This window comes from Raphanus sativus, unplaced genomic scaffold (assembly GCF_000801105.2).
Source record: "Raphanus sativus cultivar WK10039 unplaced genomic scaffold, ASM80110v3 Scaffold1184, whole genome shotgun sequence".
Classification (NCBI taxonomy): Eukaryota; Viridiplantae; Streptophyta; class Magnoliopsida; order Brassicales; family Brassicaceae; genus Raphanus; species Raphanus sativus.
The window spans coordinates 1-24,344 of NW_026616497.1; the positions used below are offsets into that span (position 1 = coordinate 1).

The 24,344-nt window shown below is 33.1% G+C and overlaps 1 protein-coding gene and 3 pseudogenes across 1 annotated transcript; 1 reads left to right on the plus strand and 3 right to left on the minus strand.

The window, feature by feature from the left end:
* Positions 1 to 1,612: 1,612 nt before the first annotated feature.
* On the minus strand, positions 1,613 to 3,008 carry LOC108836164 (serpin-Z2-like; annotated as a pseudogene).
* Positions 3,009 to 3,368: 360 nt separating this feature from the next.
* Positions 3,369 to 4,980, minus strand: LOC130503858 (serpin-Z2-like). Its single transcript, XM_056998419.1, has 2 exons — positions 4,413 to 4,980; positions 3,369 to 4,221 (listed from the first exon to the last, which is right to left on the minus strand). The coding sequence occupies exons 1-2, from the start codon at positions 4,938 to 4,940 to the stop codon at positions 3,490 to 3,492; spliced, it is 1,260 nt and encodes a 419-aa protein (XP_056854399.1). The 5' UTR covers positions 4,941 to 4,980; the 3' UTR covers positions 3,369 to 3,489.
* A 573-nt stretch (positions 4,981 to 5,553) lies between these two features.
* LOC130503859 (probable non-inhibitory serpin-Z5) lies at positions 5,554 to 7,215 on the minus strand (annotated as a pseudogene).
* A 5,931-nt stretch (positions 7,216 to 13,146) lies between these two features.
* On the plus strand, positions 13,147 to 16,342 carry LOC130503857 (uncharacterized; annotated as a pseudogene).
* The last annotated feature ends 8,002 nt before the right edge of the window (positions 16,343 to 24,344 follow it).

Below are 24,344 nucleotides of genomic sequence, written 5' to 3' on the forward strand. Positions count from 1 at the left end.
ACTTTCTATCATTTTGTTTAATTCTCTATTATTAAAATAAATTACACAATTAAATTATTTATATAATTAAAAAATAGATTTTTTCTATATGTTGTGTTTTCAATTTTTTCAAAACGAGTATAATTACTAAAACTGTTAAAACTTAAAAGTCTCATATAAACTTTTGTGATCAAGGTTCAAATTTTTTTCTATATTAGGATACAATGATTATAAGACCGTATGAATAAATAATTTTATTTTAATAGGTTTATATATATATATATCATTTAAATTAAACTATACATCGTATGAAAATACATACTAATATTTTGATATTTGCATTGAACATATATTAAAAAGTTAATATTTTAATTTTGAAATCTTCATTTTTATATGATTATAAATCATTGAAACTACTTAAACATCCACATTAAAAAAAATCGTTAGTGTAGAATTTTGTTTCACAAATATGCAAATAATCATAAAATTATATGAGTAGAATTTCAATTAATAAAATAAATATTAAAATCAATATCTATGTTAATATCATTTAAATTTAATTACATATTATATATGACAGATAAGAGTGATTGTTTTGATTTATTTATTCTAAAATGATTGCAAAAAACAAAGAGTGGTCGTTTGATTTATATGCGCACACCAATTTGATTTATATATATTAATTGATTTCTTAGTTATTTAATATATATATTATTATTTTATAATTTCATAATTTGCACAAAAACAGAAAATAAGTAAATATAAAATATTGCACAATATGATGCGTGCAATTGATATATGTAATATATAATTTTCATAAGTTTCAGTAAAAAGATATTTGTATTAATTAGAAAGATTGGTGAATAAGCGAAGAAAGTAAAAGATAATTAAATTTAAAATCATGCAATTAATTTATCAATATCTAAATTATTCGAAGGTTCACTAAAAATGTATACTAATATTAATGAAGAAAATAATGTCTTAGTGTCAAATGATGATTTGTTTATGTTCTCATAAATTATATTTTAGTAACTAAAACAATATTAAAAAAAAATAATTCGATTGAATTAAACAAACACAAAAAAACGAACCAAACTAAATTAAAATTGAATCGAACACAATCCAAATCGAAATAAACACAAAATCAAACTAAGCTAATTTGAATTGACTTTGGTTAAGGGTTTTTTAGACCTTAATAAACCAAACCAAACCTTAACCCGTAATTTTTTTTTGAATAAACTTAAACATATAGTTAAACCGACATGTTTACCCTAATAAAACCGAGATATTGCTGACTTGACATTATTTGTCAATACTATATATTTTAAATATTTATCACAAAATTTACTATGCGCTGGCTGGTCTTATCCTATTTATGTATTATAATGAGAAGAAAAATTCTTAGTGCTTAACAAAATAAATAAATTAATTTCCGAATCATTATATGATCAATAATTATACCAATATAATTAATAATATAAATAGAAACAGCAAGACAAACCGATCAGGCCTGAACCAAATCGTCGTAGACATATCGTATATCACATCAGTTCAATGACCAGAACGTTACCAATAAACTAAAACCTACTAATTTCGGTTTCTGAATATAAAAATCTCAAATGAGAAACAGAACACTAAAACCATAACCGCCAGGACATAATCTTTACCACAATAAGACCAGACCAAGTTAAACCTGATCTTAGCCCGGTTAAGAAGATTGGGAAGGATCGAAAATTTGACCAGCAAACAAAACGGTTCCCGTTGTGTCTTCTCTAATCAAGAAAAGAAAGGGATGATCAGCCACGAAATCAACCCTATTTCTAGGAATGCTTCTGCATCTGGTCATAACCAAAACAGTTGCAGCAGCAGCTTCAGCGCCTTCTTCATCGACCTCGACACAAGCTTTATGGTATATAGCATCTGAAACCAGAATTCCCTCGAAAGCCTCTGAAGCCTCAAACCCAAAAGAGATCTTAAACTTTGGAACTGCGAAATCACCAAGAGTAACTCGGCATTTCGGATTGTAATTATCCACAAAACCAGGAGTTGATGTCATTTTCTTAACAAGATTATCCAAACCATCTTTCTCGTCGGGAAGATAGAAATACATTGAGAAACTGCGCTTGATATCAACGCCTTGTTGAAATGGGAGCTTAAGGACCTTGAAACCATCACATCTCTTAACGTATTGGCGGCTATCGCTGCTCATGAACGGCACAGACACTGAGGCGTGAGGCGTCATTGAGAAGGTGAAATTCTCTGTCTCTCGTCTTAGACTTGCTGAATTTGTCTTCCCAAGCTCCCTTGAAGTACAATGCGTTTCCATAAACCTTGACCGTTTTGCTTCCAACGGATCCAGGAGGAAGAAGATCCTTGATGAGACCATTCGTCTGATCTGAAGTCCATTTATTCAGCTCTTGGCGCACTTGTTCAGCCTTCAGAACAATAAAAACATATTAGTATATAATCGCATATAAAGTTAACTGTTGTCAAACAAAAAAAAACTTAGGCATTGGGGGAAACCTACCTTGGTCCTGAAGTCAACTTGAGTGAAAGTAGCCTTGAAGACATTCTCCATGAGATCCTTATACGAATGATCAACCGGAAGTGATTGCTCAACCCAAACACCGTTTAGCGCCGTGATCTTGGGGCCACCGTTCGCCTTACCGTCAGCAAAAGCGACGGTAGCAGTCTCGTTGAAGACGGCCTTCCGTTCTTCGGAAGCAGACATGCCAGCAGCCATAGTTAGGACGCTGTTGAGTGACGCCGGAGAGAAGACGAAGTTAGAGTTTCTTGCTTCTGAAGCAATCACTTTACCAGTAAGGACCAAGTCAGAATCGTTTTGCTTCTTCATTGCTATTTGCAGATCATTCTTTGACAGAAAGGGACTTGCGATTGTTCCTGAGGATCTACATAGTTTTTGTATCTTCATCTTCGAACTCATCCTTGAATGAAAAGAACATCCGGTTGCAAATCGTCGACCAATCATCTTTCTAAATTTTTATGTTTATTTTTGTTCTATGCGCTCACATAGCACATATTTTATAGAAGGTAGAACTAGGGTTTTAGGAGTCGTCCACGTCAACCCATCGTAAATATCGTATCGAATCTAACCTACCCCAAAACTATAAATCTACTTCATCGTAAATATCGTACCTTACCATATATTTAAAAACAAGTTAGAACAGAGCATAACTGTAAATATATATTTGTAGCCTATATTGAAAATTACTCTTTTATTGTCCAATTGATAAATATATTTTGACATCACCAAATAAAATTCGAATTTTTATTTATATGTTATGATCGAAAATTTGAAAGCATTTATAGCTAAAACAAAACTAGAGAATGAAATTTCAAGTAAAATATTTCTTATCTAAATTTTTATGTATTTGAATTAGAAAAATTCTAATATAGTGCGGTTCTTCAAATCAATGAGTTCACTAAAACCGCAGACCCAAAAGACTAGCGACGTTCATAAAAGACTTGGTCCGGTTAAAATAACCGGTCCTATTCAGAAGAAGATTTGGAAGGATTGAAAATTTGTCCGACAAACAAAACAGTTCCAGTTTTGTCTTCTCTAATCAAAAAAAGAAATGGATGATCTGCCACGAAATCTATCCTCTCCGGCACATAAGCGCTCGAGCCAGTTGTGAGCACCACGCAAGTAGCAGCTGCGGCTTCAGTACCAACTTCATCGATCTCAATAAAAGCTTTTTGGTACAGTGACATATTAAGCTCAATATCACCAAAAGCCTTTGAAGCTTCGAACCCAAATTCGATCTTAAATTTTGGAATTCTGAATTCACCAACTAGATCTTTGTATCTCGGAATGTGACGGTCTAAAAATCCATGAGTAGATGTTAATCTCTTCAAAAGATTATCCAATCCATCTCTTTTGTCAGGTAGATAGAAGTACATTGAGAATTTGCGGTGGCCATCATCACGGCCTTGCTTATAAGGGAGCCTGAGGACCTTGAAACCATCATAAGCCTTTACATATTGGTTCGCATAGCTTCTCATGAAAGGCACCGAGACTGATCCGCCATTAAGAAGGTAAAATGGTCTGTCTTTAGTCAGATTATTTTCAAACTTGTCTTCCCAAGATCCTTTGAAGTACAATGCATTTGCATAAATCCATTGGGTTAGTTTTGTCACGGATCCTCGAGGAAGAATATCTTCGATGAGATTATTTGTGTGACGTAAAACCCACGCATTAACCTCCTTACGCACTATTTCTGCCTTCAAAACAGCAAAATCATCATCGATCAATAACAAAAAAAAAGTATCTAACTACAAAATTATCAAAAAAGAAAAAAAAAAGAATGCAAACAAACAGACCGAGATTATGTTTCAGTAATAATCAAAACCCATTATGCCAATTTACAAAAAAAAAAAATCAAAACCCTAAAAATAATTAATAGTAAATGTACCTTTGTACCGAAGTCGACTTGAGCGAATTCAGCTTTGAAGAAGTTTACTAAGAGATCCTTCCATGAGGAATCAACAGGAAGTGATTGATCGATCCAGACACCATTGACTGCCGTGATTTTAGGGCCACCGCTTGCAATACCGTCTGCGAGAACCACAGAACAGATCTCACCGAACACAGCGTTGAGCTCGTTTGTTGAGGAAGAACTAAGGAAGGAGAGGATAAAGGATCTTACTGTTTCTTCTTCTCCTGGCCTATTAGCCGCCATGATGAGCGCGGCGTTTATTGATGCCGGTGAAAAGACCAAGTTAGTATTTTTGGCTTGGGTTGAGAGTACTTTCCCCGCAAGGCACATGGCCACGTCGTTTTGCTTCTCAATCGCTACTAACAAATCAAACTTCGATAGAGTAGGTGTTGGGATTACTTGTGATTCACTAAGTTTTTGTTTCTTCTTTGGATTCGTCTCTTGGATAGAAAAATCTCCGACTTGTGATTTACCAACTTTTTCTTTCATCTTTGTGTTATCCATCACCGTCTTTGGGGGTTATACCTTATTTCGTGTAAGCACACATACATGCATACATATACTACGCTTGGACGTCGGTGTATATATGTAGTCGGTTTAACCTTTTTCAGAAAAAAGGAAAAGAACAAGGAATATTTTTCCGCACTAAAAAGAAAATAACTCTGAGACAAAAAAAGCATTAAGAAACGAATAATGTAAATTATGACATATAATCTATAGAAATGTGGAAACTTATCACTTTATGAAATCTAGCTTTTATTAATTGAAACTGGAACAAAGACCGAACCAAAACATTTGGGTTACAATTTAATTTGGTTGAACCAAACCAAACCTGCCTTTAAAAACATATTAATTTGTCTTTTAAAAGATCGTTTATTTTAAACTATATTTAAGAAATTATATGTATATCTAAATTATAATTTTAGATACATTTTAATCTATTTATTTTGGTTAAGATATATTTAATCAACTTGTATATTTAAGTTATATTTTGATTTTTGTATGTTAAATGAAAATAAAAATAAAGAAACTAAAGCTAAGTCAGTGTTAATATTTTAGAACATAAAATATGTATTATTTTTAATAGCTAATATATTATATATAATAAAAATCATCAATGTATAGATTTGCGGTTTGTCCACGATCGACCCAAAAACTAATGATCCGATATGTTGTCCGGTTCAGTATCCGGTGGGATTTCAAAACATTGACTAAACCTAATCAGACTGAAACAAACTCTCGGTTTCCAACAATAGTTTCTCAAACTAGAACATAAAACTAAAGCCATAACCGGTAGGACATAATCTTTTCCAAATTAAACCTGATCTTAGCCTGGTTAAGAAGATTGGGAAGGGTCGAAGATTTGACCAGCAAACAAAACAGTACCCGTTGTGTCTTCTCTGATCAAGAAAAGAAAAGGATGATCGGCCACGAAATCAGCCCTATAATTAGTATAGCATGTTGGCATACCAAAAGTAGTAGCAGCAGCTTCAGCGCCTTCTTCATCGATCTCGACACAAGCTTTATGGTACAAGGCATTTGAAACACATTCCTCGAAAGCCCTTGAAGCCTCAAACCCGAAAGAGATCTTGAACTTTGGAATTGCGAAATCACCAACTTCTACTCGCCATCTTGGATTGTGATCGTCCCCAAAACCAGGAGTTGATGTCATTTCATTAACAAGGTTATCCAAACCATCTTTCTCATTGGGAAGATAGAAATACATTGAGAAACTGCAGTTTTTATCAATGCCTTGTTGAAATGGGAGCTTAAGGAACTTGAAACCATCGCACTCCCCAACGTATTGGCGATTAGTACTGCTGCTCATGAACGGCACAGACACTGAGGTTCCATTAAGAAGGTGGAAGTCTCTGTCTTTCGTCTTAGACTTGCTGAATTTGTCAGCCCAAACTCCCTTGAAGTACAATGCAGTTCCATAAACCTTATCTGTATTGCTTCTAACGGATCCAGGAGGAAGAAGATCCTTGATGAGACCATTAGTCTGATCTAAAGCCCATTTATTCAGCTCTCTACGCACTTGTTCAGCCTTCAGAACAATAAAAACATATTAGTATAAATTCAATATAATTGCATATAAAACTAAGTCATGAGGGAAACTTACCTTGGACCTGAAGTCAACTTGAGTGAAAGTAGTTGAAGACATTCACCAAAAGATTTTTATACGAATGATCAACCGGGAGTGATTGCTCAACCCAAACACCGTTAATCGCCGTGATCTTGGGGCCACCCTTCGCCTTACCATCAGCAAAAGCGACGGTAGCAGTCTTGTTGAAGACGGCCTTACGTTCTTCAGAGGCTGTTTCGGCAGCCGCTATGGTTAGGACGCTGTTGAGTGATGCCGGAGAGAAGACGAAGTTAGAGTTTCTTGCTTCTGAAGCAATCACTTTACCAGTAAGGACCAAGTCAGCGTCGTTTTGATTCTTCATTGCTTTTTGCAGCTCCTTCTTTGACAGAGAGGGACTTGCGATTATCTCTGAGACAGACATATCTGCTGTTTCTGAGGTTGTGCTAAGTTTTTTCATCATCGAACTCATCCTTGAAAGCAAGGAGCATCCGGTTGCAAATCGTCGACTTTTCATCTTTCTTATTTTTTATGTTTATTTTTGTTCTGGGGCTCACATATATAGAGAAGATATAAAACTAGGGTTTTGAGAGTAGTCCACGTCAGCCGATCGTAATCTAATTATCTATCTAAACTTGCCCCAAAACTATACAACCACTTCTTCACCACGTTTACCAGACCGAAACCCGGTTTATCGTTTCTGTTTGTTTCTACTCACATACATGTGCATGTGTAGGTAGGTGCTAACATCTATAGAGAAGATATAAGAATGGAACCAGAGGCGGATCTACTTGGGAAAGAGGGGTGTCCCTCACCAGCATCGCTTTGGTTTCTCAAACATAGTTTCTCAAATATTTATATTCATATTTTAGCAAATGGTTTACATGTGGAGTGTATTATATGGGGAAGGTAAACCAAATCTATTTTTTAAATCAAAAAAATCTAGATATTTATTTATATAATTATTAAAATCATAAATCCCATATTTAAAAACATATAGCTGACCCTATGATTATAAGTGTCCACTAGATTTAGACCCGCGCTTTGAAAATCGCGGAATTATTTTTGAATGATATAAATTTATATTTTTGATTGTATATTTATATTTAAAATGTTATGAAGTGTTATATTCAGTGTTATTTAATCATGTCCGGACCTACGGTTAAACCAATAAAACCGATGACTCTATATGTAATCTAGTTAAACTCGTTATTTCAAAATTTTATAAAAACCCACAAAGACCGCTAAAACCTGACTGGTTACCGGTTGAATCTATGTGTGAACCATTATGTAATACAATTTACATAAATTTTCAAATTTAAAGTATTCTAATTCATGAATGTTTAGATATCAATAGTGGATACATTATGAATGTGTTGCTTTAGTTTTAACAAAGTAAGCCTTACAAATTTTTAGTCAAACTAATATATCATTTTTTTGTAAGCGTAATAGATCAATATTTGAGAGAATGTATACTAAGATAGAAATACATTGACCATCAACGATTCGTATACGGTTATTATACTTTAGTGATTTAAGTTTGAAATAAATATAATTGCTTATTTGTTTATTTAGTTTACTTTTATTTTTCACATGCTATTAGAATTTTTTCAATGTTTTTTTTGTTTATTTTAAATGGATTAAGTTACTTTATATTTATTACTTGGTGTATGTAGTAATTTAATTACAGATATACATTATGTATATAAAAATATTATAGAAATTTTATTTCTTATTATATAAATGAAAATGAACTAATATTCGTTTTTATTTATAGTTACTTATTAATTATGATTTTTATTATTTAAAAGTAAATATTAAAAAATGTATATTTTTATTATTCAATATTCTGTGCCAAACCATAAAATCGATATGTTCCATTATTTGACTTTTCTTTTTTTAGATATAATATTAATTGTGTATCATGAAATTCAATGTCAAAAATAGTTTAAGGGTTTAGGTTTTGTTATGGTTGGTATTGTGGGTGCTTCAAAACAAAAAATATAGGTATTGTGTTTGTTAGAAAGTATTTAGATTTTATGGTATATGGTATATAGTTCAAATGAACTGAGTTTCAAAAAAAAGTATCAAAATAAACATTCAAATATGAACGTTTGATTTTAAAAAAAATAATATATATATGTCGTTTTATTTGGTTTGAAGTTGCTGTCTTCGTTCACGGAGTTCAGTATGTAAAAAAGTCAAGTAAATTATTAGGCCTAATATATAATGCTCTAACATATTTCTGAGATTGTTATATTAAGGTGCATTACGATATGATTATATGCATATGATTTATACGTAGTTATATGGCCTACATTAAAAATATACCAAGATAAATGTTGGTTCCTTTTAAAGAAAAAAGAAAAAATAAAAAGTTATTTCTCTAATTTGTGTTAGATAAATATTTAATATATAAAAAATATTTAATATATTTAATAATTAATAGGTAATGGCATTCATCTGTAAATATTTACAAAGTTTAAGGGGATGTAAAAAAAAAGTCTGCTGTTTTAATTGTATTGATTTATCTCTTTAAAATGAGCGTAAATATGGTTAACATACATAAACATGAAAAATGATATTAGAAATGTGGTACTTTGGCAGTTTCTCAAAAAATCCGTTTTTATAGTTATAATTTAAATTTATGTGGAAATTTACAATTCAGTGTTTTATATTATGAACTTTTATAATATTTTTATTTTATATCTTGTTTGACATAGTTAACTTGGTGCTTTCATGGACCGATTAATGACAACTTAAATTTAATTTTTACTAAAAATATAATATTATTAGAATTCTAAATTTTATTATTTTTTACCAATATTTTAGTATAAATTCATTTTTTTAATTAAATATAAAATTAAGATAAGATTATTTATTTTAATTTTATTTAAGGAATATATATATATATATATATATATATATATATATATATATAAATTATAGTTTTAGATAGATTTTTTATCTATTTATTTTTGTTAAAATATATTTATTGTATAAAATTAAGAAAAAAAATTGATAGAAAATTTAATAATTATATTTTAAGAATAAATATGTATATATTTCAAATTATAGTCTTAGATAGAATTTTTAGAGATTAAAAAAAATTATCAAATAAAGGATGCATGCTTACAACTAGTAACATTCTTTGATCAAAGTTGGTCCACCAAAAGGAATTTCAAAAATTGAAACCACATATTTTTCTCCCAAAACTTCAACACCCTTATTATTTTACATTCAACTGCTGAGTCACACTCACACATTCAATAAGAGCATCAATATCGGTGGGATTAATTTGCAAGTCTTTATAGTTTTATATTAATATTTGTAGTTTAGAACAATGTTAAGGACTTTGATTAAATTTGTGATTATTAGTGGGACTTTTAGTTGGTCCTTAGGTTAATTTTTTTTTTAAAGCAACAATATGGGAGAGAGTCGGGATGAAATCAGAGGGGAATCTCGTGACGGATTCGGGAGAGATCAGGGAACGAGTAGGAGATGAAATCGCCAGTCTCCTTTATCGCGTTTAAGTGCAGCGACGAGAGCTCCGTCTCCTCCGTGTTGAAGAATGCTCCGACGAGGACACAGCCGTCAAAAACTGTGTCGAAGAATGCTCCGTCTCCTCCGTGTTCTACGGTGGTTCCATCGTCGATCAACAACACCACCACAACAGCAACATCAAACGGTTTCACCACTACCAAAACCCTCAAGACTTCACTTTTCTAAACACTAGTCGTGTTTCCCCACCTCCGTTTCTCCGCTTCATCTCCAGGCGACAGGTGGCAAGGAAGGATGAGCTAAGAACATCCTTAGTTAAGATCCGTCCCACATAATAATGCCCATTTTGATTTAAATTTGAGTCCAAAAACACTAAGATATTGATATTACGTGTATACGCACACCAATTAACCTAATGTGCACACTACCAGAATCGAATGGTATGTCGATGTAGCACTTTAGGATCAAATCCACAGAGACCAACTATTACACTTTATTTTTATGGGATCAAAATTAAGCTAAGACAATATGGGATTTTGTTTTGAGGGTAACGTGCAAAAGCAAGTAAAATAATGTAAATGAGAATTTAATTTAAAGAGAAGCCAGTCTAGGGTTACTTCATCAGGTGCTAAAACTTGTGAGCTGAACAATTATTCAAGTGCTAATGAGAACAGTCTAGAACTCGGATCACTTAAGTAGAACAGTCCACTGTCGTGGTACTGCTCCCTATGCTGATCGATCTCACCATCTAACTGTCGTTGAGGTGAGAAGCGACAGCAATCAATAGAGATCAGGTCCGATAGGTTCACAAAACACCCTATTATCTACTTTCGCTGATTAGGGATGCAATGCTCATTCAAAACAGATCTAGCAACCTATTACACGGTTAATGAACATGTTAAACCTATGATCTAACATTAAGCGGCCAGTTTAATGCAAGCAATAAGAACAGTTATGAATGAAGACAATCAATGAATTCAATTATTTATGTTTAGCTCACAAAATCAACACCCTAGAACCCTAGACAAGCTAGCAGACTACTCAGCCATATCACAAGAGATCAGAGACATTAATACTGAATAATACTGCATAAAGAAATCAGAAACAAGAGATAGGGTTCACGGGTTCTTCTCTATGGAGAGAGATAGCCTTCTCCCTTTACAAAGTAGCAAATCCCAAAGTAAAAAGCTCTAGAGTCTATTTCTCTATGAAAAGTAGCGTAGAATAATAATGAGAAACATAAAAATATGATATATCAAAGCCACATGCGGCTGGGAGAGAAAAATAGGATAATTAGGGCAAATCCCGAGATGTTGTATTTTCCTTATTCGTCGGGAACAACCACCGGATCACTCCGTCTGCTTGTTCCGCTTGATCGGGAACAGTCTGATGACTGTTCTACATGAAAATCACCAAACTGCACTGATTTCTACTTCTTTTGCTCCAACAGGTCCATCTCTCATCCAGTGCAACTCCAGACATGTAATGACTCGAAAAGGACTAGAAAAATTCGATAAAGACTTGAAAATCAATTAGAAAACATATATACAATGATGTATAAAACATCATATATCAGATACACTGTTAAGGACACCGATATTGATGGTCTAACCTTAATGTAGATGGTTTTAGATTCTTTTTTTTTTGTCAACTATGCTTTTCATTGAAGCTTTAAGGACTTTTAGGTCTAATTACATTCAGTCCAACCATCCAAATAAGAGTTCAGTCAAGACACTCCCAACTTTTTTTTTTGGCACAAACACTGCCCAACTAAAAGATAAGATTCACACATGTTTTTTATAGAAAATAAATTAATATATGCTTGACACGTTTTTTTTGACACATGCTCCTCGAAGGTGCATGACAATTTTGGAAACAGAGGAAGCATCGACGGTGTCGCTGAAAACTCTGCTAGATCGAAAACCATGGACTTCAATCTCCTATTAGTTGAACTGGTTAACTGCTCTGCCTTTTCGAGTTCGCCACTGATCTTCTTCAGGCTCCTCATCATGCGCAAGTGTTAAGTCCAGTGAAAGCTTATAGGAGATAAACGCAAGAGTCTTGCCATAACATTTCATGAAGAGAAACTCAGGTTTATTTGAATATGCATATTTTCTCCTTCGCAAAATCAAACATCTCGATCTCATATCAGCTTTGGATACTCCGCTATGTTTCATTTATGCAAAGATTGAATCTTTGCTGTATAATTGATCACACATAACTCACGAAAAAAATTAGAACCCTCCAAAGGCAAACAGAATAATCAATAATTTAGAATAAAGAAGACGAATTTAAAACAAAAAAGTAACATAACAAAAAAATCTTCTATAGAAATATAAATCTGTTAATCAGAAAACAAGAGTAGCCAAGTGAAGATGGATGTAATATGATACAAGATAACAAAAGGAAAAAAAGGATGGGATTGGTGGTGAAATCGCTCACCGGCCACCAGTGATTATTCTCAAAGAAGAAAACTTTTCTAGATAGATATTGGAGAAACTTTAGAGAGAGAAGTTTCAGAGGGTTGTTGATGGTTTTAGGATTACACTATATTTGTTTGCATTTGTCACATATATTGGTGTTACGATTTTTAGATTTCGAATGTTACAATCTGCACCGCACCGCAATTAACAGTAACAAAAATCTCTCTATATTCTGTATATCTATACTTTTTATAACTCTTAGACTCGCACCGCAGTTATACCGTTTGTCCCACACCGCTTATTCCAGTGAATTTAGTGTTGATAAAAATAAAAATGAATATAGTTAATCAAATAATAATAAAAATAAAAACATTTAACGGACACTAGACAATCTAACGGCGTTCGAATTCAGATAAGGGGTAATTCCGTCAAATAAACGTGCCCAAGCCAACACCTGAATACTCCATGGGAACATTTCAGAAACTCACCAAAACATTTACGTGCCTAAGCTTACATAACTCTCTAAAGCCGTTAGATCACAAAATCCTCGTCACCAGTCTGTATCGAACGGTTGTCAATAACTCTCTACAGCAATAATGTAGCCAACACGTCATGCCTACCCGTAAGGACGACCACACCGGAACATACAGCATATCCACAGATGACAAAATTAATTTTCCAAAAACTATAAATACTCATCTTTAATCCCCTTTCATTTTTTGCTTTTGCCCTAGAAAAAAAAATCAACCACGCAGCCGCACCACCATTGCCTTCTTCTTCCCCCAAATCGTCAAATCCCTAAATTTCAATCTCACTCTCTTAGCTTCCGATTCTCCACACGAATCAGCTTCCTCTCGACCTCGATCGAAGCTTTAGCTATGTCTTCTTCTTCTTCGTCTCGCAGCCTACACGGCTGCGATGTCGTCGTCGTCTCCTCACCGTGGTGATGTACGTTCTGGAGGTTTCGTTGCAGGCTAAGCTTATGGGATCCGAAGGGTGTGGCGGAGTTAGGGTTTCGTCGAATAAAACAGCAGACAACAACAACAACAACAACAACTGTGAGAAGACTCGTGTCGAGATTGAGCGTTGCAGTGCTTCAGTTAGTAAGAAAGGTTTGACCTTTTTATTTATAGATCCAATCAGAGATTTGGTTTAAATTTGCTAACTTTTTCTTTTTCTAAATCTTCTCAGGAGGAGGGAGTAGTAGCAGTGGGGTTTCAGATCCGTCTCTATGGCGGAAGCTAATGCACTCACACGAATTTGTACATGATAGGCTTACGAAACTCAGAGTTGAAACTTCTTCCGAGCCTCAGAACGGTTATCTACCGATCGCCAGTCCTGAGAGTGCTGAGTCTTCTAGGAAAAGAGGAAAGCTTTCGAGGAGTAGTAGTAGTAACCTTACTTCCAAAAGGTCTAGACTGATTCTTTTAGATGATACTGTGAGAGATAATGACACCAAGGAGTTATGTGGACAAGGATCTACTCTCTCAGGTATGTAATATGTTCTTTGAAATTTGATTGGAGATGATTCATATTAATTTGGTTACTTTTTTTTTTTTTTTGGTTTAATGATGTGTAGATAAACCCTTAGCAGTGAAGCAAAGAAGCAGCTGTAATGGCAAGCGAAGTGATAAGAGGAACCCAAAAGTTCCCACTAGAACTTTTTCAACCCTCAATACATCCACTGGCGAGAATGCTTTCTTCGGTATGTGACAGCATCTGAACTAGTTCTGTGCTATCCAACAATAGTGTGCTGCGGATTTAATTGTCCTCTACTTGGTTCATTTACTTTGGCTAGTTCTTGTATGCTTTCAGTTCTATAGGTTGCACCATCTGTACTTTGGAGTGAAACTGTTTTGTTGTAGCTTTAGAGGTTCCCTCGGTTATGTGGTGGTTTTGAGTCTCTTTTCTCTTAGTACCCCTAACATCAAACTTAAAAGGTTTCATTGGCTGACATATTCTTTGCATCTATGTGTGTACCAAAGGGACAATGTGAGAGTCAAAGAACCTGTGTTTTCACTATTGTTTTCATTTAAACTCTACCTTGTTGATATAACAAAGTATTGTCAGTATATCCTCATAATCTGCTTGTGGTTTTGATCTTTTTCTAGTGTTCTGTCTACCTCATAATCTGCCTTTCCTGCAGGTGCCTATGGGTTGAAGCCTGAAATAAATGATGTTACCAAACTTGTTGAAGATTTGTCACTGAACAAGCTTCTTGAAGGCTCTTATGAGTGTCCTTCTTTGGCCAAAGATAAAATGAAGAAACTGGAGAATACTAATGACACTTTGCTGAGTGTAGTCAGAAATGTTTGGTCTGTTCTTCCAACTAGAAGGCATGTTCAGTCACAAAGCTCTGCTGAATTAGACAGATCTCTGGAGTCGCCTAGCTCTATCTCTGCCACAGTAAATGGAGAAAACAGCGTTAAAGTAAATGCTCTTGATGGAGATCTATCCCCATCTTCCAAGGTGTGTTTTAATTCAATACTTGAAATTTCATATATGACCTGTAATACGAGTATAACATGCCTTAGATGCTTCTATTGGTTCAACTGAAAAGTTAACTACTCTTTGTGTGTTTTCAGGATCATTGTTTCAATCCTGAGATTCCTTCCACACCACTTAATTTTCCATTATGCCAGTCTGGCGACGTATTGAAAAGATTAGGCCTTCCGCCGCCGAAAGATTTAGACTCTCTGCTCCAAGATACTTCAAAACCTTCTCAGAACTCTAAGAACGTATCGGACCAGCAGCGTTCAGCTAAACAACTACCTCATCGTGGCGGATTGCCACATTTCCCCTGGTCACAGGCGTATAATGCGAGCTCTAGAACCAACTCGGAAGCTGCAAAGCTTCTTACCGGCAAAACGCTTTGTCAAGGACGATGGCTAAGAATAGCCGAGACTACAACGAGCTCTCACGAGAGTAAAACCAATCAATTCGCAAATCTGGAGTCACTCACTTTCAACCAAGACTTAGTCCTTCCAGTACAGAAGCTAACCGTAGCTGGAACTAAGACCTCTCAGGCAATTTTGGCTAACACCACTTCGTGCCAGTGCACAGAAGCATCTGTGTCTACCTTTCAAAAAGCTGCATGTGTTCCTATAGGTACGAATCTGCCTTTCGTGTTCCCTTTTTTTTCTGAATTTTCACCCTTTTATTCTCTTAACTAATGATATGAATTTGTCTCTAATCAAATGCAGAAGCAGAGGGCTCACGAGATGTTCAAGACGGTGGTATGTTTTCACAAATGCTATTACTCAATCTCTCATCACCTAGTCTTATGATTGATGCTATGTTCTGTGCAGCTCGATCCTGTCCTCAGCTACTAGCAGCTGCTCAAACACTCTGTGACTTTGCAGTCCAATCCGGAAACCATAACAACAACCCAAATGGAATCCTCAGGTGGCCAACGAAGCTTTCTCAAAAGTCAATGAAAGCTCGAAAATCCAAACTAATAGAAACACCTCTCGAAAGGCACGTAACAACTGAATCATCCTCCTTACATCTTATCTCAAGCAGCAAGAAGAGCAACCACGTGAGGAAAGATTCAGCAGCAGTGCATAAGTATCATGATCGTCATCATCTTCCTAAGCCCTCAAGAGACTGAAACTATCAACGATGGAGATGGAGAACAAGAAAGGGTCATTCCCAAGCTCATCATCCATCAACCGCAGATAGAGTTAGATAGAAAACATCTTCAAGCAGAATCATTCCCGTATGATGAACATCCAGTCAAGAACATTCATCGTGTCAGCGCCATGACCCCTCCACCACCAGCGAGAACACTCCAAAAGTCTTCCACCTATCCTCACAAACGCTCGGAGGTTTCCAGGAATCGGTTGATAGATACACATAAGGCCGGTCTGGTACTAAAAGGGGACAAAATCACGTGTTAGGAGTCGTCTGTAAATATGAATGTTGTCACTGTCTAAGGTAAGTTCTCTATTTGCACAGTTTAGGAGGTGCAGACCTATATATATAGTTTATATATGTATTGCCTTCAATGTTGTAACAATTTTTTTTCATTTGTAGCTGTAGCCACACAGTTCTTTTAAGGTCTGTTGTGTTTAAAGATTATTAATTCTACGAGGTTAAATGATGATAAATCCCAACTTTATTATCTTATCTTTATTAGTATCTACGCACTACCGTTATTGCTGAGGTGGAGATTTTTAAACCTTGATACGTGTATTTGTGCGCACATGGTTGGCGATGTTAAATTTCAAATAAAGATTTGGCTGAGCTGAAGCTTTTTGTATGTTACGTTGATGAGGCTTTGGAAAGTGTGGATAAATTTTGAGGTTAGAGATGGCTTTGCAGTAAGGAAAGACTGGAAGACACAATAATAGGAGGTATGAATATTTGATGTAGTATTTCATGTTTCACGGCTGATGGAGTGCATGAATGTGTTGGAAGTGTTTTTTTGCAACAAACTATTTAACGTGGTGTTTTTGTCATATACAACGGTTTGACTGATTTTGCCGCCCCATCTGCCAACGGCAATAGTGATTCTTAGCATTTACAACAATCACGAAAAGACTATAAACTATTTTACATTGTTCCAAATTAAAAATTGGTTTTGCAGTTGTAGGAGACTATATAAAAAAATTTATCAAAAATTTGTATAAATATAAAAACAAGAATGGTTAATTAATTGTTCAAACTGAAATAATATAAATACTAATATATATATAACACATAAATAATTTTTAAAAATAATACTACGATTTTATGAATATAATTTTATATTTATTATAATAATATAATTTTTAACATTTTATAATTTATATAGTGTTAATATTATTAATTTATTGTTTTCGCAGCTGCATTTCTTAATTAACTAGTTATAAATATACTACATATACAACAATTTTAGCTGATATATCAGTCATATAAATTGCTTAAAACATAAAACCATAGTTTTCCACGACCACAAACTTTGCGTTTACACCAGCTTCTTGGCACAGAGAGGAGTTCCAGTTTGTAAGATGTATTTCAGCACTTTTGTGATTACCAAAAAGATTGTAATTACATTGTTAATTATATTTTAAAGAAGAGTTTATAAGACATTTCAATGCCCATATTTTTCTCAATGCACATTTTATTGGTTAATATAAGCAAATTTTAAAAGAATACTTATGGAAGAAAGTTACATTGTTAATTGCTACTCTCTCTATTTCAGAAAGATCTGTGTTCTATTATTTTTCACACTTATCAAGAAAATACAATAAAACTTAGTTATTAATGTATAGTTTTTTGTAATTTTATATTTTCTATATTTTTAAACCAATAAAATTTCAAAAAATGCAAAAAATGTTTTTGAAACACAAAATTTTTCATTATTAGTTAAAAATACATTGAAAATATGAATATATATATTTTTGAAACAATTTTTTTTTAGAACATGAATCTTTATGAAACAGAAGGATTATTTGTTTAGAATCGGTGGAAATTGTTTACTTCAAAATTGCATAAATAATTAAAACATTAAAATATTTTTTAATATTTTTAAGAAAAAAAATTGGAAAAGAGGGGTAGTATTTTGAAATACGTCCCTTTAACGTGTTGAACAGAAAATAAGATGTTTCATTTTTGTCACGGTACTAGATGGTTGTTAGAGTTTGGTCTGCTTCTAGTTATCATATCACATTTAGACTATTAGCTTTGAAAATTTCGTCAACTCCTAAATTTGGAATCGTTCTTTTTAGTCTCCACCAACAACACACTTTTGGTCACAAATCAGAAGACGCGTACTCATAAGATTCTCATGAATTTGAAGTATTATATAGGTTAAACTAAAAATAAAAAAGAGAATTAAAATAATTTAAGTCATATAATATCTGCTTTTACGTTTTCACCGAACGCAGAGAACGCGTCACTATTCAAACTTGTGCTTGTTTCCAAATTTTTAGGCGCCTAAAAGATTTTGTCCACAGAAGTAGCTTCCAAGACATCCTATATTATTTGCATATCGTCGTAGCGGTTGCGGGAGTCGTGATTGTGGAAGACTACATATAAGACTCATGTCCAACGGTCAGATTGTATGTAATCTTCACCTTCTTCTTCTTAGGAACCTCCTCTATCTTATGTTCCTAGCTTGTAAAACACTGTATGGCTCATAAGTCATAGTCTTGTACCGTTAAACTGTTTTTAGCTTAAACATACTTTTTGGAGAATTAGTTTAAACATCCTTTCAAAAAGATAGAATAAGTTTTTGTTTATTTGTTGAGAAGGTATACACTACACATGTGTAACTAATGGGTTGTGTATAAACAAGTATTTTAACCTAAGATAATATATTTAATTTTGGAAAGCCATCACGAAGTCGGTTCTAGTTCGAACTTTATGTATGTGGTGTCACACCGATCACGATCGGAGAGTTCGTGTTTCTTACGTGTTTTAACATACTTTTGAAATTATGTTTTATTTACTGGTTATTTAGTTGAATAATATTTTAAGATTTCACAGAAAAACCGAGGAAATTAATCTATGAGTTTAGCAAATAGAAAATCAGTTTTACCAACTTTTTCTTAAAGCATCATATCAAAGTAGTAGGTTAAGCAAAAGAAAAAAGTAGTACAAACAGAAAATTCCTTATCAAGTAGTACACCAGAGACTACAATGCAATTTGTACTCTATTTACAATTGAGAAAATAATTCCCAACTGAAATATTGATTCAATCAAATAGAACATATTGAAACTTTTTTTAAGAAACAGGTTTTTTTTGTCACTTTTAAACGTTTGACACAAGACCATTTCAGAGCCACAACCCGACAAGGTAAACATAATCTTTCGAAGCCAAAGATAAAATGACAACAAAACATGACTTCACATCAGTGGCGGTCCCAGCAAAAAACTTCACTGGGTTCAAAGGTGCGCTAGGGGAGGTTCGAACCGGGGTTTGTGGGTTCAACATTAGGGTTTCTGACCAACTGTGCTATGTTTCATTAATGTTTTAGCTTACAAATCACAGATTTTATTACTTTTTGTGGTGCAGTTGAACCCACACCTCCCCATGTAGGTCCGCCCCTGCTTCACATACGCAAGGCGGAAAAGTGATCACTGAAATCTTTATAACCGCTTTATAATTTGATAGTTGTTTAATCAGTGTTTGATCGAATGTTTAAGAGAGTAAAAATATGATCTGTGGGTTTTTAAGAAGACGTTTTAATTATTGATCTGAAGAGTTATAAGAGTTCTCGATCGTGGATTCTAAAATCAAAATTAAGCATATGGTAATGTTTGAATGTAAAAACTAGGAAAAAGATGTGGACAACAATATCTTTAAAGCATAATGATGTAATTAGATTTCGGTTGACGAAAATATACTTTTATTGATTAAATATGGATGAATACAATAAGAGAAAATGAGATCGAAATACAATTGAGATTAACTACGAAATAAACTACCTAGAACTTTAAGGTCGATGTGTGTGGCTAGGTCTCTCCAGGGTTTCACGTGTTTGTTTACTTCTCTTTCTCCTCTTTTTATAAATGCGTAGTCTCGAGATCTTCTCAAAGATATCCTAGATCTTCAGGATTTATGCCTCGTCATGTTTGAACTCGTCTTCCTCTTTGTATTAGGCCGGAGTTCCTGTTTCATATCCAAGCCTACTTTTACAGCGGTCCAGTCATGAACTGTCGATCAAAATTAGGTCCAACATCGATGTAAAAAAGGGTAGAAAAGGTAAATGCTTTGGTTAGAAACAATGACCAGTAAAGATAAATCCTAGTTCTAGCCATCGGTGTTATGTGCTTAATTCCGGATGCTGCTTTTTTCCTCTTCCTCCTCTTTTTTTTTGTTCAAATTCTGATTTTCATTAGATAAAATTTAAAGTGGGCTCAAGACCCATAATACTTGTTTTTCCAAAGAGTCTGCAGAAGAGTTTGAGGCTCTTGGAATAAAACGAAACACGACAGAAGTAAATAAAGTAGATAGATAGTTAATGTCTCTAAGCGTGTTGAAGATCTCCAATTTCATCTCCTTCCTCCTCTCTTTATACACTGTGTTTTAATGAGCATTTCGGTCATGACCTAATTCGACTTGGATCGAAATGGTCTAGGCCGGGATGTCACGGGCCGAATTATCTTCCTTTTCCATTATGGCTGAAAATATTTATTGGACCTTAACTAGGGAGTGTAACTCTTTTTCAATAATAGTCATTAAACCAAATGTTTACAGAAAATGGAAAAATGATTTGTCATAACCATTTTTTATTTTTTTAATAAATTTTATCGGCTGATTTGGTTGGCCCTGAAACTGTACTTAGTACTATCGAGTGGACTAGCGTTATTTTTTTCTGGCATCAAATCATTTCGTTCTTACTTTATTCCATTTGTTATTTTAAAGTTTTGTTGCTTTTTGCATCAAGCCAATATTCTTGATGTCAGAAGTTATATGTTTGTGATAAGAAATTATTTTACTAAATGCTAGCTTTATGTCATCATGTAGACTTAAATCCACATAATCATACATTTTTCCTCGTTAGTGAAAGTTGGTAGGGTAAAGAGAATTGTAAATGTGAAATAAGCAACAACAATAAATAAATAGTTTTCAAGGATTTCTAATAAAAACAAATAAGCTGGCATATATTCTCTTTTGTAAGTTATATAAGTAGTTGGCCCATTGACTTCCAGATATATGGTGGGCCCCTTTTCTCTCATTTTATTGGGCCTCCATCACGTAATTTTCTTCTAGAAGCCCAGAAGTTTGGATGATACATATGCTGATATGCATATTGTTTGCTTTGTTGGTTCCAGAAATAAATTATATAACTATTATTAAGTCTATAACTTATCGTCTATAAACATATTATAAACAAACTTCTGACTTGGTGACCGTTAATTTTGGTAAATTTTCTTTGACTAAATTTTTTGTAAGTTTCTGTACCTATGTAAATGGAACCTTTATTTTCTGCAAAACATATAATCATTAACACAAAAGAAATCATTAACTGCTCTAGTTCTAATATATTTATTTTCTCTGTGGGACGACATAATAAATTAAACAAACAACGGTTAAGGTTGATCCATCATTCCAAAAACGTTTGGCTTTAATCAATAAGGTACCTATTCTTGTAATTAACAGCTCGTCGAAAAGCACATGATATGTCAAATTTTGAAAACCTAAAAGTCAAGCAGGTGGGTTAACTCCCCTTATATTTTATAATCTGCAATTAAGAGAAATGTTGTAAGTATATTAAGGTCTCGTATATTAATCTAATATTTTCTTTCAGTAAACTTTTTTTCTTCATTACAACGTTGGAGTTCAGATGCATACTTCACTAACTCTCGGGACAATTTATTTTCCTACGAATTATAAAAGTTGCAGAATATAGTAACAGAAATTCCTTTGATTGTTTATATAATGTTTGTGCGCGTGTGTCTGTATATATTTATATACACAATTTTCTCTTAAATACGAGTATATTAAAAACCTTTGATTGTTCATCCACATAACTTTAAGAACTTTTTAGTGGCTACATTAACAATTATATTTTAACATTTTGAATTTGGTTTAGCGTGAAAAGAACATGTTTTATTAAATTGAGGTTAGATATGTCTGAAAATATTTCTATAGCAAGCAACTTAAATACGAGTATATTAAAAACCTTTGATTGTTCATCCACATAACTTTAAGAACTTTTTAGTGGCTACATTAACAATTATATTTTAACATTTTGAATTTGGTTTAGCGTGAAAAGAACATGTTTTATTAAATTGAGGTTAGACATGTCTGAAAATATTTCTATAGCAAGCAACTAGAACCAAGCTTGACTTTTACATCCGATTAATTTGACAACATCTTAACATATTACTTTAGACTATTAATCGACGACATATATTTTCTGTTCATCAGTTTCTACTTTCTAGTATTGCTAGCCTATAGTATTAACGATATGATCAAGAAGTAAATCGTAAAGATTAGTACCATCGTACTCATTGGTTCTAGACTTCTAGGCTAGTATGAGATATGTATCATCATAATAAAACCAAAACGTTGGCTACAAGATTAGTATTCACGGATTCTAGTATGAGATGTCATAATACAGTTTCAGTTTTCTGTAATAATAATTGTGATATCAATTAGGGTCGAGCACACATCGTAATATACGCATTAGCTTTCAAACTATCACGTGTGGTTTAATTCATCAATCAACACAAATATATATATATATATATATATATATATATATGTAATTACTTGGTAGACACGAAAACATTTTCAAAGACTAATAACAAAAATAAAGGAGACAGTCCCTCAGTAAACGTCTAAAAAGAAACTAATTAAATATTTCTTAGATTAATCGACATTTCGTTTTGAAGTTAGAATGTCCAATAAGTCTACATTAGTTTGTTGCCAAGTCACAATCTTTACAAGTTATGAATTTCTACTTAGTTCACGAAGAAGTTGAAACATTGAACTTATATATATACATCATATATGCCCATATCATACAGCTTTTATTAATTCTAGCAATTTATATCAGTTAACTTTGTAAATATTTATTCTTATATACGTCTTTTGAATGGGATAACCGGTATCACTAGAAGAGATATACTTTAGACTAAAAAATTATTAGTTTAAGTAGATGCCTGGAAAATTAAATATCCTTCTAATTAATTTGAGTTAAGCACTATCCCATAGATTTATTGCTTAAATGTTAATCCAATTCTAACCACACAAAAAGTTATAGATACTACTGCCTTCATATTTCATATAAAGTATCGTCTGAGACAAAAAATTCCGTTGCAAAATAAGTATCGTTTAACATTTCAATGCAGAATTTATTAATTTTATTTTCAGTTTATTTTTTTTATTGGTTAAAATATGAGTAAGTGTATTGGTAATGATGTTTTTATATTCAAAATATACAAAATTAAATGATTTCTTAATATGTGTGTACAAATCTAAAATGACACTTATTATGAAGAAAAAAAAAGTAATATAATATACTCCTTCTATTTTTTAAAGTTACATATTCTAGATTTTCACACATTTTAATAAAATACATTAAATTTGCATAATTTTTTTGTGTTTTATCTTTTTCTATAATTTTAAGTCAATAAAAATTCAATAAGTGTAATTATTTTTTTTTGAAATTTGCAATTAGATAATAAAACATGCATTGAAAATGTAAAAAATAGATCTTTTTGAAACAATATTTTTTTTAGAATATGTAACTTTAAAAACGGATGGAGTAGATATCTAGATGTGAAAAAGTTATTCATTCTGTAGCATAAAACGTAGATGTTTGTTTTCTTTGGTGAAGAATTAAAAAAGATTTATTGATGAAATATATGTATCATTTAAAACGAAAAAAAAATCATTGGGTCGATCAGTTATCAGTGAAGCAATTAAAAATGCTGTTATCAAAATTGGTTTGTTCTTCTTAAACTAAACTCGTTTCCGTTATCTGAATATATTTGTGGTCGTGGACTTAAGATATACTATACATCAATCACTACAACACTTGTATCCAAAAGTTTCGTCTAAGCTTATATTCAAAGTCGTCCCTTTGTTTTTTCTCTCAAAAATCTACAAGCAAAACTTTGGCAAAAACGCGTCGGGCGAAAGACTTAAGTAAACTTGCAGAGAGACGATCAGACAAACATTCACACATTCACTCGTGTAAAACGCCATGGATACAGTAGATATACATGTCTTACATATTTCTTGGAAGAGCAAACTATTAGTGATAGTTTACTTGAGAGATTCTTCGTCTCAAAACGGTCAAGGGTTTGATTTCCACTGGCCATACGGAATCGGATAGTGGCGGAACCAAAGATATGTGGGTTCACTGAGAGAGCTTTAACCAAATTTGCCACAAATTTTTAATGTTATAGCTTAAAAACTTTTATTTATTTTATTTTTTTTGTGGTGTCAATTGAAACCA